The 17,508-nt window shown below is 44.5% G+C and overlaps 1 protein-coding gene across 1 annotated transcript in view; it reads left to right on the forward strand.

The window, feature by feature from the left end:
* gpr37b (G protein-coupled receptor 37b) overlaps positions 1–17,508 on the forward strand; it is a gene marked incomplete at both ends in the record, with an annotated part of 55,447 nt that overhangs the window by 17,051 nt on the left and 20,888 nt on the right. The window contains 2 exons of the mRNA XM_079494159.1: positions 6,096–6,765; positions 6,991–7,359. Coding sequence (XP_079350285.1) covers positions 6,096–6,765; positions 6,991–7,359 — 1,039 coding nt within the window. The remainder of the gene's footprint in view (positions 1–6,095; positions 6,766–6,990; positions 7,360–17,508) is intronic.

Consider the following 17,508-nt stretch of genomic DNA (forward strand, 5'->3'; position numbering starts at 1 on the left):
ATCTGTTTACTGGCAGTTTGTCTGGTACATTTAATAGAACATTGTTTTATGCATATAAGGCACTGCGGTTGCTGGCATATAACTTGAAAGTTTAAGTTTTGAGTTTAACGAAGGACATATGAGGATTTTGGCAGAAACAGAAACGCCTTCATCAGCTATCTGCTCTTCACAGACAACCCCCCCCCACCCCCCCCCCCCACCCCCCTGGGGAGACCTGGCACCGTGTGTGTGTGTGTGTGTGTGTGTGTGTGTGTGTGTGTGTGTGTGTGTGTGTGTGTGTGTGTGTGTGTGTGTGTGTGTGTGTGTGAGTGTGTGTGTGTGTGTGTGTGTGTGTGTGTGTGTGTGTGTGTGTGTGTGTGTGTGCTTGTGTGCGCGCGCTAGGAGTGGGCTACAATCATTAATTTGAGGTAGAAGGTCACCTGCTGCATGTTTACTGTCTACGCCAAGCCCCCCCCCCCCCCCCCCCCCCCCCCTCTCTCCCGGCCTCTCTCTTTGTCTCCATCTCTCTCTCTCTGTGTCTCTGTCTCTCTCTTACTGTCTCGCTCAATCTCTCACCACCTGCACATGATTTTTTTGTACTAGTGATGGGAGATTATTCTGCAAACACATCGGTATCGTACCGATTTTAGTTCTTTTTAGATTAATCGGCATGGGTTCGATTAATCAATCAGACCGATTAATGAATCGGTCCGATTAATCGGTCTGTCTTTACAGATAAACAAGCCCGAAGTAACAGCTTGAACAGATCTACAAGGTCAAAATATTAAATATAAAAGGTATTTAAGTTCAATCTGATTTGCCTAAGCCTGCAGTGCATCTTCCACTACATGTATTTTTCAGAATGGACAAAATTATTATAATTTTTCAATACAGAATGAGATCATATCGACATCGGTAATATCGGCCAAAATGTCTCACATCCCTTTTGTACTGTATGCAGCCCCTATATGCTCAGTACTCGCACCTCGATTCTATACTGCCAAATGTTTACGAATGCTTTAAGAAGTGCAGTTCTGTGTGGAGTTTGCATGTTCTGTGTGGAGTTTACATGTTCTCCCCGTGTCCCCTATAGGGTAGGTACCCTCACAAAAACATGCCGTAATCCTGGTCTCTAAACTACCTCCTCCTGGTTAGCCGAGGCGCCTGATGGAGGGGAAAGGAACTGGTCGGAATAACGTGTTCCTTCCACGCGCTACGCCCAGGCCGGGGAAACTCTCCCCTGTCACGTGAAAAGAAGCAGCTTGGACTCCTCATGCATAGAAGGAAGCATGAGGTCAATCCGCTGCCCCCCCCACCCCCCCCCCCCCCCCCCCCCCCCAGGTTGGCAGAGGAAGTGTAGCGCCCAGGATTACATTAGATAATTGACACTGGGTGAAAAAATGGGTTACAAAAATGTGGGATAAAACATTTAGAAAAAAAGGGGAAAAAAAACATTAGTGCATGTGTGTGCATGTATCACCCACGTCACGTAGACAGGGTGTGTGTGTGTGTGTGTGTGTGTGTGTGTGTGTGTGTGTGTGTGTGTGGTGCGGTGTGGTCTGCTCCAGTGCGGTGTGAACTCTATGGTACTTGAGGCCTAATGTGCTCATTTAATTTAGTACCGAGGCACGCTTCACTTATTGACCTGGCTATATCTCTGCTGGACATTTAGTTAACCACAGGCTACTCTCACTGTGTGTGTGCGGGATGGGGAGATTTTATGCTTGCGTGCGTGCGTGCGCGCGTGCGTGTGTGCGTGCGTGCGTGCGTGCGTGCGTGCACGCGCTCATGTACTTGTCTGCCAGTGTAAGCTGTAGACTTTTCTACAGGCTAAAAGTCAATCAATAAGCCCTCTGGACAGAAACTGGGATCTGGCTGAGCCAGGAAGAGTTGATGATACACAGTTAGAAATATTACAGTTGTAGGCTAGTTTGAAAATCAATGTATTCCACCACCTATAGTTACAGCCTTACAGGGTGTTGATTTAACTCTGCAGCATGTAAAAGTGTGGACCCTTATGCATCCATGCACAGACAGAAAGAGACTGCCTAAAACCAATGGACTAATTGCTGATCCATAGGATAAACTACAGCAAAGCGAGAATAAAGGTAAGCTACTAAAATGTATCTAAGCTTTCATGAAGACATCAGAAAGCATTCACAATGATGTCAGCCAATCAAATCGAAGCCAAACAACAAACATTGTGGATATAGGATGAAGTAAATATGGTAGCTTGTTTAAAAAAAATAACTGTTGCTAATTTCAAGTCTCAGATATCAGCGCTTCCCACCAGCACTTGACCTATAAGCTGGCATGCTGCTAATGTCTGGATGTAGACAATACAATGTCCTAGTTTTTTTTCCAAAGCCAGCACAAACCAAATGAAGGTCTTCTTTTGTCGGCGACTTGCAAAGCTATACCAGTCAAGATGTGAAGAAAATCTAAACTGTTTCTCTAACTCTATTCACAAAATTGTGTGTGTATATATGGCCCACATTAACTGCTGCACTATCAGAGCAATGAGCAATTACCCTGTGTACAGTACATCATAAATACATCTATGGCTGTTACCTTTCCAGTGTCTTCAACCAAAGATGAAACGATGTATGGCAGTTAATGTGGTTCATATAGACAATTTAGTGGATATAGTTTGATTGAGGAAATATACCTATTACATAAGTACAATTATTTTCATTGTTGCTGGCTTTGCACATTGATGGCAGATGAAAATGACCTATTTTCAGCTGGTTAGTGTGCTTAGTATAATATGTGCTGCTGTTTTTAGAAACAGTACTGGAAATTGTATTGCCTGCACAGTAACACATCAGATACTAAAGTCTGCCCAGGGAGAACTTGAAGTCTCGAACACACCTTACCAGCATCCTTTAAAGCTCCTATCCACAACTTTTATTCAAACTCAGGTCTCCCGCGTGACCAAAATATGTACTCCTCAGTCAAGAGCCAATCCCAGCTTGTCCAGGAGAGATATTGTACTTGTGAGCTTCAGGTGTGCTCCATGTGTCCTACACAACAAATGTCTCAGTGGAAGAGTAGGGAGACCCCCTCCAACCACTGCAAGTGTACTATAGCTATACTGTATTAACATATATGTTCTACAAAAAAGTTACTGAAATGTGTAGTTAAACTAGTAGTTCCACCAATTACTAAGATACTCCCCAACAGTGCCGATGGATGAAGTCAGTGGTTCTCAACCAGTGGTCCTTGAGGAGGTTCCAGGTGGTCCCCAGCTAAATGATGGAAGAGTTGGTAACCAAATGGACCCTTATATAATAGAGCTTTAACTCATGAGAATGTGAAAAGACAATGGAACCAAAAATGAAACCAAATGGCCCCTCACAGGTCCATTAGGTTTCATTTTACACTCTCAAGAGTTAAATTAGAGAAGTCTACACAATTAGAGAATGTAGAAGAAATGTCATTTTGATCAACGTTTGCCTGTCATCTATCCTAAAGGTTGAAGATCACTGGATTAAGTGACAGAAAGACAGTAGTGTTGACAGACAGCGAGTAATACAGTATAAACAACACACACTTGGGACAACAGATGACGTGCGTGATACAGAATTATGCCTCTTTGACTTTGACAGTTTTTTGACAGTTATGAAATCCTGATTTTTCTCCTTTCAGGAGGAGAGTAGTATAGGCCTAGTAGTCCTGTGCTGTCTTTCTCAGCATGTCTTATCTTGTATAAGGGCTCAAAAACGATTTGTCTCTTTTCATTATACCTGACAAAGGAGCTCAGTTATGCAACTATAGTCCATTACAGCCCGAGCATGAGAAAACATCACTAGCTTCAAATACCAAAATCACAACACGTAACGCATGTACTAAGTAGTAAATAACTACCTTGTGGAAGCTGATAAAAGAGACGAGCAGACTATAGGGAGTCTCTGTCATAGGTCTCTGTACTTTACTTCCAAACAAATTCAAACACACACAGGTAATACTTCCTAATGTCACTTTCTCTCTCCACCCATTACCACCAAGGCCTCATCATCATTTTTCGACCGCGGTCGAGATCATGGTTTCCACAATGCTACGCCAGACTTCCCGGTCCTTCATTGCCACCCCCCAGTTCCTGCCTACTGAATGTGTCCCTAGCGCCGATGACATCAGGGAACGACAGCTTTCTACCTCTGGTCCGCCCTGTGAGGCAGGACTCCAGAGAAGAAGGGAAGATATAACCTGCTCAGCTCTGTATGGCCGGCATAGGCCTAATACCTAATCCTAATACATATCAAACTGGGGTCCATGACATTACAAATTTGGGGAATCACTAATCCTCATTTAGCTGAGTGTAAAACATTCAAAATAAAAATTAAACTTGCAATTCAATTCAATTCAACTCAAAGGAGCTTTATTGGCATGAGAAAACATATACGTTGCCAAAGCAAGTGTCAAAACATAATAAACTTATAGAGGACCTGCTGTGCAATATAAATGCCTATACCCGTATACAGTTTTAAAATGTCATTTTATAGGTAAGTGCAAGTGGAAATACTGATGCAATCATTGCATTAGGCTGCATGAAAAATGGCAAGTGTGGATTTTGTATAATAGGCTATGCACAATTGCGAGCTATTGAACCGCAGGAGCACACAATGTCTATAATTCCCATTCAAACTAACCGTAAAAAAGGAATTACCATTACCCACAGTTAAAAACACATCAGCCTCGTCCTGCACACAGTCGCCTTGTCTTGTCTAGCCCATAGACTGAGGTCTAGCCTATAGGCAGGATGGGTGCAGCGGTGTCCCCAATTAGCCCACTGCCCTCACTTTAAGTGCATGTGGCATCAAGCCGGTCGATGTTTGCAGCGGCGCCGCTGCTGCTTGAGTGCATATAATACTGCATAATCTACCATTTTGGCAATAAAATATATAAGGCTATTATAGCACGTCTGATGATGATGGGCGTGGCGAGCCCGTCTGCCGCGGGCCATGGATGTATTCCGCTCCGGGGCCGCTGGATGCTGCTTCCCCTCCGTAAATCGTGATGATGGATGAGGACTGACAGATCGAGGTTATAGCCTGGAGGGGGGGGGGGGCTCGGTTCTCCTTTGGTCGAGAGTCGAGACGCCCATGCCCACCGCGCTGAGGGACAGACAGCCCGAGTCGGAGAGAGAAGAAGGGAAGGAAGAGCTATTGGGGACAGCGGTGTGGACGACGTGAAACGGCGGGGACGAGAGAGGAGACTGTGGAGGAGAGGCGACGAAGGGAAGCCGCGCCTCACCCGACAGCCTCGATTTCAACCCCTCCCCTCTCTCTCTCTCTCTCTCTCTCTCTCTCTCTCTCTGTGTGTGCGCACTGTGCAGTGTGCACATCTATCCATCCAACACAAGACAGAGAGGGGCTTTGCGCTCGCAGGCAGCACCGCATTGCTGCTGCTTCTTCCAACACAGCCAAGCCCACAAAACTATTCTATTGAAGCCTACTACTACTACATGCATTCTCTGTGTGTATAATTCAGCCTGCAGGGAGACACACACACAGCTCCTCTCCTCTTGATCCCCTGCCTGCCTTCACTGCCTGGATCCGATCGAAGACAGCGGGTTGTTCTGCACGCGCCGTGCCTCTGGATATATATGCAAGTGCAACAATTTCGATTGGGCTACTTTGAAATATGTTACTTATACATTCGGATCGGATGTTGGCCATGTGAATCGTTGTGTACTTTTATTAGCGGGACTAAAATCAAAGGGAGAAAATCAGGGAGACATCGTAAGCAGGTGTGGAGAGAGAAAAGCAGCCGCCCGTTTTGGACCGGAGACTACAATACACTAAACTGCAGTTAAAACGTGGATTTAAAACAACATATTCGGAATAATGACACATGTTTAAGTCCGTGTGATTTCTTCTTTATTTGGACGCTGCTGAGTTCTGCGTCGCGAATATGGGTGTTGACTGAACGGGAAAGAAAGATCACAGCACGATGCTCCTCTGCTGACGGACAAATAGCTCCTCCGACGATGCACTTGTAAAACAAATAAGATCAAATAAATAAAGGATTCTATCCGCGCCACAATCACCGTGGACCATGCACACTCTGCCGCTGTGGACGTTATTCGTGTTATTATCACTGACAAATTGCGTCAGTAATGGGGAGGTTAAACGAACTAGAGATCGAGGCTCTTCTTCTTCTGACAACGGCACGGTCTACTTCACTGGCTGGACCCTCCATGGGTCCTCCTCTCCCCGGGAGGCTCGCCAGAACAAAGCCCGCGACCGAGCGCTCTCGGCGGGGCGCGCCACAGGTGCGTCCTCCTCGGCGGAGGCGCACGGGCACGGGGCTGTTCACATGGGAGCGCCTGACCCCAGTCAACCGCGGAAAGGGGTGTTATTGTCGAGTGGAAAGAGGCGCGTCGTCGTCGGGCATAAACACAACTCAAACCGGACGGCAGGACCCGCCGCCGCCGCCGCCGTCGCCCCGCGCAAGGACCCGACGCGTCATCGCCACAACAAGAGGAAAAAGTTGAATGGCGACGGCGGCGCGGGGACGCTGGCAGGTGGACGCCACTACTACAATGCGGCCGATAAGCCCTCTTCAATGGGCCACCACACGCGGGGAGGAGGGGTGGAGGGGGACCGGAGTAAAAGGGGCACAATAGACGAGCACAAGAAAGCCTCCAAGAGGGGGAGAACACGGCTGAACAAAAGCGCACTAGGCCCGGCCCCGCTGTCCGTGGCGGTGGCGCCATGGGAACCGCTCCCCAAGCCGCTGGCGCTCACCTCCACCGACCTGCCCCCCGACCTCTTCACTAGGACGGCAAGTATCCATTATCTTCTTAGCTATTACTGTACAAATCTAATATATTTAATCATTATTTATCTTTTATCTTCCCTTTTATGAACCAATGACAATTCGACATGAAAAAAAGCGACTGTATTTTCAATTTTGGAAAATCATTTATTGAATTGATTATCGACTATTTTCAACATGTTCGATTATAGTTCGATTATAACCGCCGCAACCCCCTCCTCCTCCCCGCAGAGGGACGACCACACGTACCGGGATCTCAACCCGTGGGACGCCACGCCGATGACGCCCCCCAACTCGCCGGACTTCGGCAACGAGATCAAGAACCCGTTCTACCCGGTGACCAGCGAGACGTACGGCGCGTACGCCATCACCGCCGTGTCCGGCGTGATCTTCCTCGTGGGCATCCTGGGCAACATGGCCATCCTCTGCATCGTGTGCCAGAACTACTACATGAAGAGCATCTCCAACTCGCTGCTCGCCAACCTGGCCGTGTGGGACTTTACCCTCATCTTCTTCTGCCTGCCCATGGTCGTCTTCCACGAGCTGACCAAGTCCTACCTGCTCGGGGAGTTCACCTGTAAAGTGGTCCCGTACCTGGAGGTAGGTTTCCATTCTGTTCTTGGAAATGTTGTTGTAACTGATGCGGTATAGTTATCGCGCACGCACGCACGCACGCACGCACGCACACACACACACACACACACACACGTTATGCTCTAATTGCTATTCTGTTCTGACCAGGGCAGGAATTTCACGACGGCCACGGCGGCCATGGCCGTCGTTGCCCCTCTCTTTGGCCGTGTGCCCCTCGAAAAATTATATGCCCAGACGGCCACAGTGGCCGCGGTGCCCATGTGCCCCGACCGGTGCCCACAGCAGTTCATTTTACCGTTTTTCCAGTCATTACAGTAACCTTCCCCAAACGTCTCGCGCAGACTTGTATTGTCTGTATTGTAGTTGTGTTGCCATTTGCCAAGTGGTTTGATTATTTTGCGTTACTTTGCCTCCTCCCTCCTCCTCCGCTCCATGCACGCATACACGCACTGACAGCTCTCACTCACTTGACACTCGGCCCGGCTGGTGCGGTGCTTCAGGATTATTATCACACAGAGCCCGTGTGTTAAGACCAACGTGACTCGTCTTCATGGATATAAACTCACAAAACAACACCACGCAACAGCATAGACTGCAGGACTCCACCATTTACCACGCTATCGTCTGCTACGTTAGTTGACAGAGTAAATTGTTTAAACAGCCAACGCTGGCCACGGCTAATATCGCTAGCCAAACGCTAGTAGCCAAGCACCAGAGCGAGCTCACTGTACACCACGCGTCGCTCGCTTAATAATCATTCATCAATGCGGACATAACGTGGTAAATGTTCATATAAGCACACAATTGTACAAATGCTTTTTACACTTGACTTATCTCCAGAGTCCTCAGTCCTGCAGCCCCACAATGCCATATGCCAGTCTAGCCTTAAAATCTACATGTACATGTTATTCAATATATTACTTTAGCACAAAATAGCCTATAGGCTTTTCTAAACCAAGCCCTCATTCAAAAGTTAAATAAGTAAATGTTATTTATAAAGCACCTTTTGAAACAAAGTTAGAAGGTGCTGAACAATTTGCACAGTATAAACAATAGAAGAAAATTAAAAACAAGGAACATATCACACAGTTGTGACAATATAGCAGAACAAAAACAAACAAGGCAGAACAGAAACAGGGCTATAAAAATGAATGTAGGCTGTCTGTCATTGTATTTTCTGTGAATTAACTCAGTTTAATCCAGTGATCCTCAGCCATTTTAATTTCAAGGACCCCCAAATTAAATGTATATGAATTAGCCTAGGGTGACAGGGTCCTAGCCCATTTCATTATGATTTTCATCTCTGCACTGGGACCCCATGTTACAGACATGTTTACAATATTTTACAGTAGCTACTTATATTTTGTTATTTAAAGCTGTGATTATTTATTTAAGAAGCACTGTTCTGAACCAATGTTCACCTTTAAATAAAAAAAAATGTAATCATCCTTAACCTTTAAGCTAAAATAATGATGACCGGGGACTTAAAATCATTGTTTTAATTGATGGCCTTCATGCCCTGGCACTTGGCCTTGTGCCCTCAAAAAGTTGACCACAATAAAGGCCAAGTGGCCTTGCCCCTAAAATGATGAAATTCCAGGCCTGGTTCTGACACTTGTTGCGATAAGAGGGAATGTTATATTATCCTATATCCCATTACAAACTATTCTATTGTGTTCTATTATGGCTTGTTATGCATCTATACTCCTATTTATTGCTTGTGCTGCCGCGCCTCAAACTGCAAATAAACAAGATTAATATTGATGATTCAAACCATTATCATAAAAGCACAGCCAGTCATTCGTTGGACATGTTGAAACGCTCAAAGCGAACATGGAGCTGAACGAAAACAAATCATAGGCAAATCACACAGTAATAAAGCTTTATGTACCAAATGTAACAAATGTGTTGGCATGCCAGACAACTGGTTGACCACAGCAGCAACTGAGGCTGGGTCAGTGGTCAGGATGGATGGTAATTGAGCATCAGTATTCACTTTTCATCATATTTGTGTCGGTAGAGCTCTAGCATTTGAACCACAAAGTTCATGGGTTTGATCCCGGGCACCGCCAACTCAGCGTATGAGTGGTACAGCTTTGGTGTGGCAGGACGTGCGGTAAATACTGGGAGCTGATGTTAGGTGTGGCGCTCCACCCTCAGCATTCCATCTGCCAGGGGTCTAGCGCATTGTAGCGGGGACAGATTCCCATGTGTTACCGGCTGATACCGACAATAAGTACAATAAGCCTGACCGACATATTCAGCATCGACAAAACAATGTTCAAAAACAAAAGTACATGCAGTCTGATGGTTTGACATGACCTATAAATAGACTATTTCTACCAAATTTGGCTAGCAGTCTTTCTCTTAGCAGGTCCACGCCATTTAGGACGAAATTGTACTGTACAACAGAATACAACTCGGATCGTATCACATGCTCCAGTTGACTCATTTTCAACCTTACCGTATCAAGTTATAAATAATCAGTCCTCGATGATGCTTATTAATTCCGTCTACTCGCTCTGTGTGTCAGATGTGAGCTGTGGACAGTCAACACCGATGACATGGACAATGGCTTCTATTTCAGCGAGCTAACTTTCCAGGAAGACAAAGACTATAGTCTTCATTAGCTTGGAATCCCCCCCCCCCCCCCCCCCCCCCATCCCCATGATGTCATCAGTAGATTGTTTACAGCCCACCTCTGAGACACATAGAGCCACTTGACAGAAATTGCAGCATCTTATAATGAGCATTAGTGAGGACCATCCTACTATTCTACCATATTTACTGGAATCCTATATCCATCCTATTATGAAATGAAGAAACCTCTGTCTGTCTGGAGCCGAGTTATCTCCTCAGTGGGTGGACTGATTGATCTGAACTTGCACATGGGCATTGACCAATGACATGTGTAGAGAGTGACAAAGCCAAATTTCTCACTTTTCCCCCAAATGTAATCTACTTATATAGTGTTATTTTTGAACGGTCCTCGCAGACAATGGGATCTGTAGGACGTGGTTGCAGTCCCATAGCCCGGATATATGGAGGGTGGGTGAAAATGACGGGGACTAGTTAATATGAAGATACAATGGATGAAGTGTTCCTTTGAAGTAAACAGTGAGCAATTTCCACTGTCAATTATATAGTACAGTACAGTCTACCACCACCTGACTGTATACTGCACATACAGTAGGGCAGGGGTGGGCAACTTTGACGATGGAGAGGGCCACTATATTTCCACACTCACTCCCTAGGGCCATAGGGCAAAAATAGCCGATCTACAAGTTCAAAACACGTGACGCGTTGCGGCGCGTTTTGAGCTTGTAGATCGGCTATTTTTTTTGCTATATTCGAATTGAAATGTTGAATTGTTTTTTTGCTATTTTTGAATTGGAATCCTGAAAATTAACATTTTTATGTAATTTCAAATGCCTTTAATTATACTTGTGTTGAGCAATGAGCTACTAATTTAGACTGAAGTAATTGAAGCGGGTCATGTTTGCATGTTGTGGAATTGTAACAGCTGAAACCAATATTATATCAGTATTCTGATATTAACCTGAGGGCCACATTAAGTGAAGGTGGGGGCCGCATGTGGCCCCCGGGCCGCCAGTTTCCTATGTATGCAGTAGGGCAGGGGTTCTCAACCCGTGGGTCGCGACCCCTCGGGGGGTCGCCAAATTATTTTAGGGGGTCCCCACATTAATTAAAAAAAAAAAAAAAGATTAATTTTTTTATTTTATTTTTCACGATTTTTCAAAAATAGCAGACCTACAAGCTCGTAGCGCGCCACTCGGTGGCGCGCTATGAGCTTGTAGATCTGCTATTTTTAAATAGCTAAATTATAACAATGCTTAAAACACCAAAAGGGGTTCCCGCCCAAAATGGTTTAAGGTTATTGTAGCAGTCAATTTATATTGGGGGTCGGGAGGGGGCGGGGCGGGGGTCCCGAGACATTGCCAAAGCATTTCCGGGGGTCCCCGGCCAAAAACGTTGAGAACCCCTGCAGTAGGGCAAGACATTTGTCATCACGCTAACGTGTCCGTGTTTGGCTCACAGCCAGCCAGATAGGTGCTATGTAGGGGTGTAACGATACAGTAACTGCATCGAACAATCAATTTTAATTTCAAGAATCAAAGTATATCGAAATGAAAACATTGACATTGATGTATCGTATCGTTTTGCAATGGAAATAATCGGTATGGAATCGTTTTGCCATGCAATTAATCAATTGTATCTGGTATTTAGCATTTTTTTAGAAGAAAAATGAAAAAGAGGGGTTTAATTACTTAATTTAAAATAATGTCAATGTATTTTAAATAGTTACTGTATCGATTTCAAATCATTGAATCGTAACGTATCGGATCGCCATAATGAACCAATATCGTCCATGTATCGTATCGTCAACCATGTATCGTGATAAGTATCGTGTCGCTGTTAGAATGTATCGTTACACCCCTATACTAGCGCTATGCTCTCCGAGCTCCGGTGTCAGCCTCCTGCCACCTAACAAAGACATTTCTGTCTGTCACCCGTACACCTGTTACCAAAGAGACGGCCTCGCCTCTCCCTGCCTCCAGGCAACACACACACACACACACACACACACACACACACACACACACACACACACACACACACACACACACACACACACACACACACACACACACACACACACACACACACACACACAAAGATAATAGACGTAGTAGGCTTATGGAGTAAAATCCTCACTCCCATTTTGTTACATCTGTGCACACTCTCAGAGTAGGCCTATGCAGGCCTATAGTAAAGCCCTCGGCATTAACTTCTCGATTTGTAACTCAAGGTAGTGTACAAAGTATATCATCAGTCACTGTATTTTGGTGTCTTCACTGTTTGTTCCCCCGTCTACCAAAACAAACAGTGAAGGCACCAGAATACAGCGAGAGGGCAGTGTGTTTCCGCAGGTAAGCACCACTGCACACTACTCCAATGGCTGCATGATGACTGCTGCTATAGAGGGAAATGATGGGTTAAACCCATTTTGGGTGGGAACCCCTTTTGGTGTTTTAAGCATTATGTTATACTTTAGCTATTGAAAAATAGCAGATCTACAAGCTCATAGCGCGGCACCGAGTGCCGCGCTACGAGCTTGTAGGTCTGCTATTTTTTGAAAAATCATGAAAATGTATTGCAAATCTTTGAATATATATTCTTTCAGAGCGAACGTTTTTAACTCAAATCTTTGCTTCTGGGTAGTTTTCAGATGGGGGTCGGCGGCCAATTACATATAATCTTGGGGGTCCTTGACATGAAAAAGGTTGAGCACCACTGACATAGAAACATGGGTTTTTTCTGAAAACTGTCAGGATTTAGAAGGCATTTTTAGAATCGTGCTTAGGTCTAAATGGGTTAAACAGTTAAACACAGGGAGAAATTAAATAGTATGCCTTTAAATGACCTCTGAGGTTTTAATGCGGATGGAGAAAATACACATGGAGCTACATTCAGTCAGATACACACAGTCAGACAAGCACGCACACACAGGCTATACATGTACTGTATGTAGGCTGCGGGCGGGGTGTGCATGCACACACAAACACACTTTGTATCTCAGTATCTCACGCCCCAGTTTCCACTGTCTCACGTGCAGCACAGTAAACGCACAAATGCCATTTACGCCTCTGCTTGCTTCTCTCACACAGTCAGCTTTCTTTCTCTGCTGTCTCATCTCTCTCTCACACACGCACACGCACACGCACACGCACACGCACACGCACACTTGTGTTTCGGGGGAGGGACACGTCACACAATTCTTTTTTGATTTGATGAATTCTTTTTTGATGAATTCCTGTTCTGTCTATAGAAGTGTCTATTTGTACGTCTCTAAATGTTTTGATGATTTGAACATGGTGGACCCTGTTGGAAACAAGTGTAATGCTTAATTGGGTCGTCCACTCACAGTTAACAGCCTTTGTATTGAGTTTGTGCTTGAAATGTACTGTAATTCTGCAAACTGTTAATAAATTCTTCAATCAATCAATCAAACCTTGCTAACAACAGACATCCCATGCTGCTGTCACATTCACAGAGTTAACCACATGAACCCCTGCATCCCCTAGTCTGGGGGGAACAGTCTATTTAGATTGGCTAACCCTATAGAGTTAAGTAGTTAAGACTCAGTAATTACAGCGGTATCAGATTTAGCCAAACATCAATACCCATTGTACTGAGCAGGGCTTCTTCTTAACCTATAAGGGGTTGTGTTCCCCCCCCTGGGGTCGAGATATAGAGCGCCGAAGGCCTGACGTCACTCGCTCATCCCCTGGTTCTCTGCCCTGGTTCACGGAGGTAATTTCTCTATGGAGAATAACATGGGGTCATCTTAAAATCGTTTCATATAAGCATTATGGTCCGAAAATAAACAAGCTCATGTCTCGGCGTTATTGTCAGGGAGGTGTCTCTGTATCGTTTGCGACAATCATATATGATGATCTGTTTCTAACGAAAATGTAACTAATTCAGTAGCAGTAACAATAGCGTTTTCTCTCAGTCAGTTGATTCTTCATATTCATACACAGTTATTATATGAGGCAATCCAAAATCCCCCTATGGGGATTACAATGCAAATAAAAAGTACATGAACGCGTGGATTTGCGCCCTCCACCGATATTGACATCAGACTTCGGTGCTCTATAACGAATGAATAACACTGATATAGTTTACTGAAATGCATCGTATGTCACCGGGTTAGTTCATGATTTGCGGCATTTTGTTAAGAACAGAGCACTAGCTCTGCAAACTAGCAAATCAGGATAGAATATGAAAAATCTGAAAGACCCGTTTGGTATAATGACTATAGAGATACTGTGTACCGATTGTATGGACAAAAGCTGTAGGAGTATTGTCCAAAAAAAAAATTCTTTGCACAGGCCCATGTGAAAAATGTGGGGCAGAGGTTCTACTCTGGCATCCAGCGAGTGTGTGTGTGTGTGACTGTGTGCACAGTTTTGTTGCGCTTTGCACTACCAAAACAATACAGCGACAGGACAAAGTGCTTCTGCAGGTGAACACCACCACACTTTGTATATGTTATATTTTATTAGTTTTAGTTATAACTATACTAACCCTGGTTATGGACCACTGTTCATTGAAATCCATTATTCCCTGCTCCAGAGCGTAGCCGACGCAGGGACATGTAACTAGTATAACCGTCATTCTTGACCATAAATGTCAGATCAAGGTCACATGAAGGCTATTGTGTCTTTCAAGAATCATTATACAACTTCTCGCGCTGCTGTGTGTGGTGTCACCTTGGTCAGAATGGCTTTTGTCTGCTGAAAATCACAAATATTGAACTGGGTACGCTTCCTGTAGTTATTAAACCAAGGACAAACATCCATCATTGTTCAAAGGCCACCAGACCAGCAGCTTGCTCATGCTCGCCTGTTTCTGGGGGGGGTCTGAGGTCATAGGGCCACGTGTGGGTGTCCCTTTTGTCCAGGGTTCATGAGCCAAACAGAGCGAGGGACACTCGGAAAGGTTCCCATGGGTTTGACATTAGGGTTGGGCAATATAGGTTAGAGATATTATATAGATACCGGTATTGTTAGACTAGACATCGCCTGGGATTTTGGTGTTCTATGGTGATATATGGCATAAGTCGCTTTTTCCTGGTTTTATTCACTTAAGCCTTATTTTATACCTTTAAAAAAAACCTAAAAAGCTAAAATAGCACGTATAAAAACTCTTGGTCATTTAATTGTTTAAAAGGTTTGCTTTCATGTTCACGTTTTTCTTACTTATAAGGCTTGTTTTTCTGTTTTGCTTTTCTGATGCTAGTTGGCTCACCTGCAATTCTAGCTTACTGAGGCCACTACACTGTCTCTCTGCATGTTATGCATGTGTTTATCTTGCATATTAGTCCACTTGCCAGAATGTGAACCCAGGCATGTTGAGTACACCAAAGTGTTATGCTAGTAATGTTGAGTATGGGTCACCAGCATGTAGAAACAGCCGGATGCTAACTTGCATATGTTGGGGAATTTTCATAATTGGCATAATATGTGACCATACGATTAACAACCTATAAGGGGGGGGATCTAAATGTCTTCATGCTTTAAGTAGCATGCGACCCCTAGTTTGACACATCACATGCTACATAAAGCATGATGTTGTTTTTTTGTTTTGCCTTCTATAGGTTGTTAATGCTTAATGGTATGGTCACATATTATGCCAATTGTGAAAATTGCTCAACATACAATCACATCGCAGATGCGATTGTTGTGAACATAGACGTCTGCGTGCGCGACACCATTGCGGGACAAAGCATAAATTATACTTGATGGACTGCAGGTGCGCGTGCAGCCGTGCACAAATAGGCTCTGCTGCCGTTATCATGAGCGCACCTCCCGTTCTTATGACAGCGACTGGAGGTGTGGTTTTGAGGACAACTGTTTTGAATTGCTATTATTGTTCAAACACAACAGAAACCAAGGATTATATATTTCAAGGGCGAGAGATCACAATAAAAATCCTAATCATTCTTCCTCCACACTGGGAGAAAAACAGCATCTGAAAGTTTGATGGGGCATTTTTTACACGTGAGTGCAGTTAGAACTTTTCCATTGCATCTTATGAGAGGTGGTGTTCTTCTGCTGCCTTTGTGCGCGCGCATGCTGTTGCTTATCAGTGTGACGTCGTCTGATAAGGCGTCTATGGGCTGGCAAGTAGACTATATTGTAAGTCTCTCTGGATCAGAGCATCTGAACACATGAGCAACACGTGAGCTTGACCTAGGCAGGCTATTTTAGGTATTGTTGATAGTCTTTGAAGAATACAAAAAGGTAAATTACAATATTAATATCAAGATATTTGTTCAAATGTGAGGTAAAACGCATTGTGATATGTCCATACAGCCATAATGTCACTCACATACTGTAGTCACAGTTATGGTGGTTGGCACAGACTGTATGTGCCAACTGTATGTACTGTTTGTTTCACAATTATTATAATATATCTGACAGCACACATGGATGCAGGAAACTGTCATATGCTATTTATAAAAAATGACTGCATGCATGTCTGTGCGTGTGTGTGCGCGCATGTGTGTGTGTGTGTGTGTGTGTGTGTGTGTGTGTGTGTGTGTGTCAGACAGACAGAGAGCGAGCATCCATCGAGGCAGTGATTAATGTAGCTCAAAGCTGTACTATGACAAACGCGCACGCACGCACGCACACGCGCGCACGCACACGCGCGCACACACACGCGCGCACACACACACACACACACACACACACACACACACGCACACACACACAAATTCAGTCACACAGGACCACAAGACAAGTCACTAGTCAGAAATAGTACTGTTTTCCAAATGAAATGGGCAAATGAGCAGAGTGGATGTCACAGTGTGTGCAACTGTGCACTTATCAAATATTTAGAGAAAGCTTGGGACAAATGGACAAAGAAAACATATATGTGATGTATATTTACTACTTACTTTTACTTACTTTTACGTACTTTTTGTGTGTGTGTGTGTGTGTGTGTGTGTGTGTGTAGTTTCGGGGTGATGTTGTTTATTTATGCTTTTGGTGTTTTATAATCCTGTAAGGAATGGGTCTTTTTTGACAAGACACGAAAATAAAAATGCATTCATTCATTCATTCATTCCACCCTTGTAAAGGACAATACTTAACCAAGTACAGTAAATACACTAAATGAGAAAAAGAGGTTGCGCATCAGCAATGGTTTTCAGTGGAGTGCCAAACCCAAATTCAGTATACATCAAAAAACAGGAATTAAAAAAATTAAAAAAAGGTATCACATCCAAAAATTAAATAAACTAGTCCTTACCCGTTCTGAATATATGAACAGCAAATGATGTTCAGTGTGGGTAATGTGATTTGGGGGGGGGGATTGTTTACCCGTGTGGGTCTGTTGCGCGGAAAAGTGTGTCCCAGTATTAATCTGTGCCCGTCCCAACATGCATTTCGCTGGTGACGCGTGATGGCGGACAAAGTACTCGGAAAAAAGGAACGCTTGCGCGTTTCGGCTATGCACTGCAGCCTTCATGAGAGCATGGTGCTCTGATGAAGGCTGCATAGCCAAAACGCGTAAGCGTTCCTTTTTGGTGTGTGCCAATAAAGAAATGGAAATGTGAGTACT

This window comes from Electrona antarctica, assembly GCF_951216825.1.
Source record: "Electrona antarctica genome assembly, chromosome: 23".
Taxonomy (NCBI): Eukaryota; Metazoa; Chordata; class Actinopteri; order Myctophiformes; family Myctophidae; genus Electrona; species Electrona antarctica.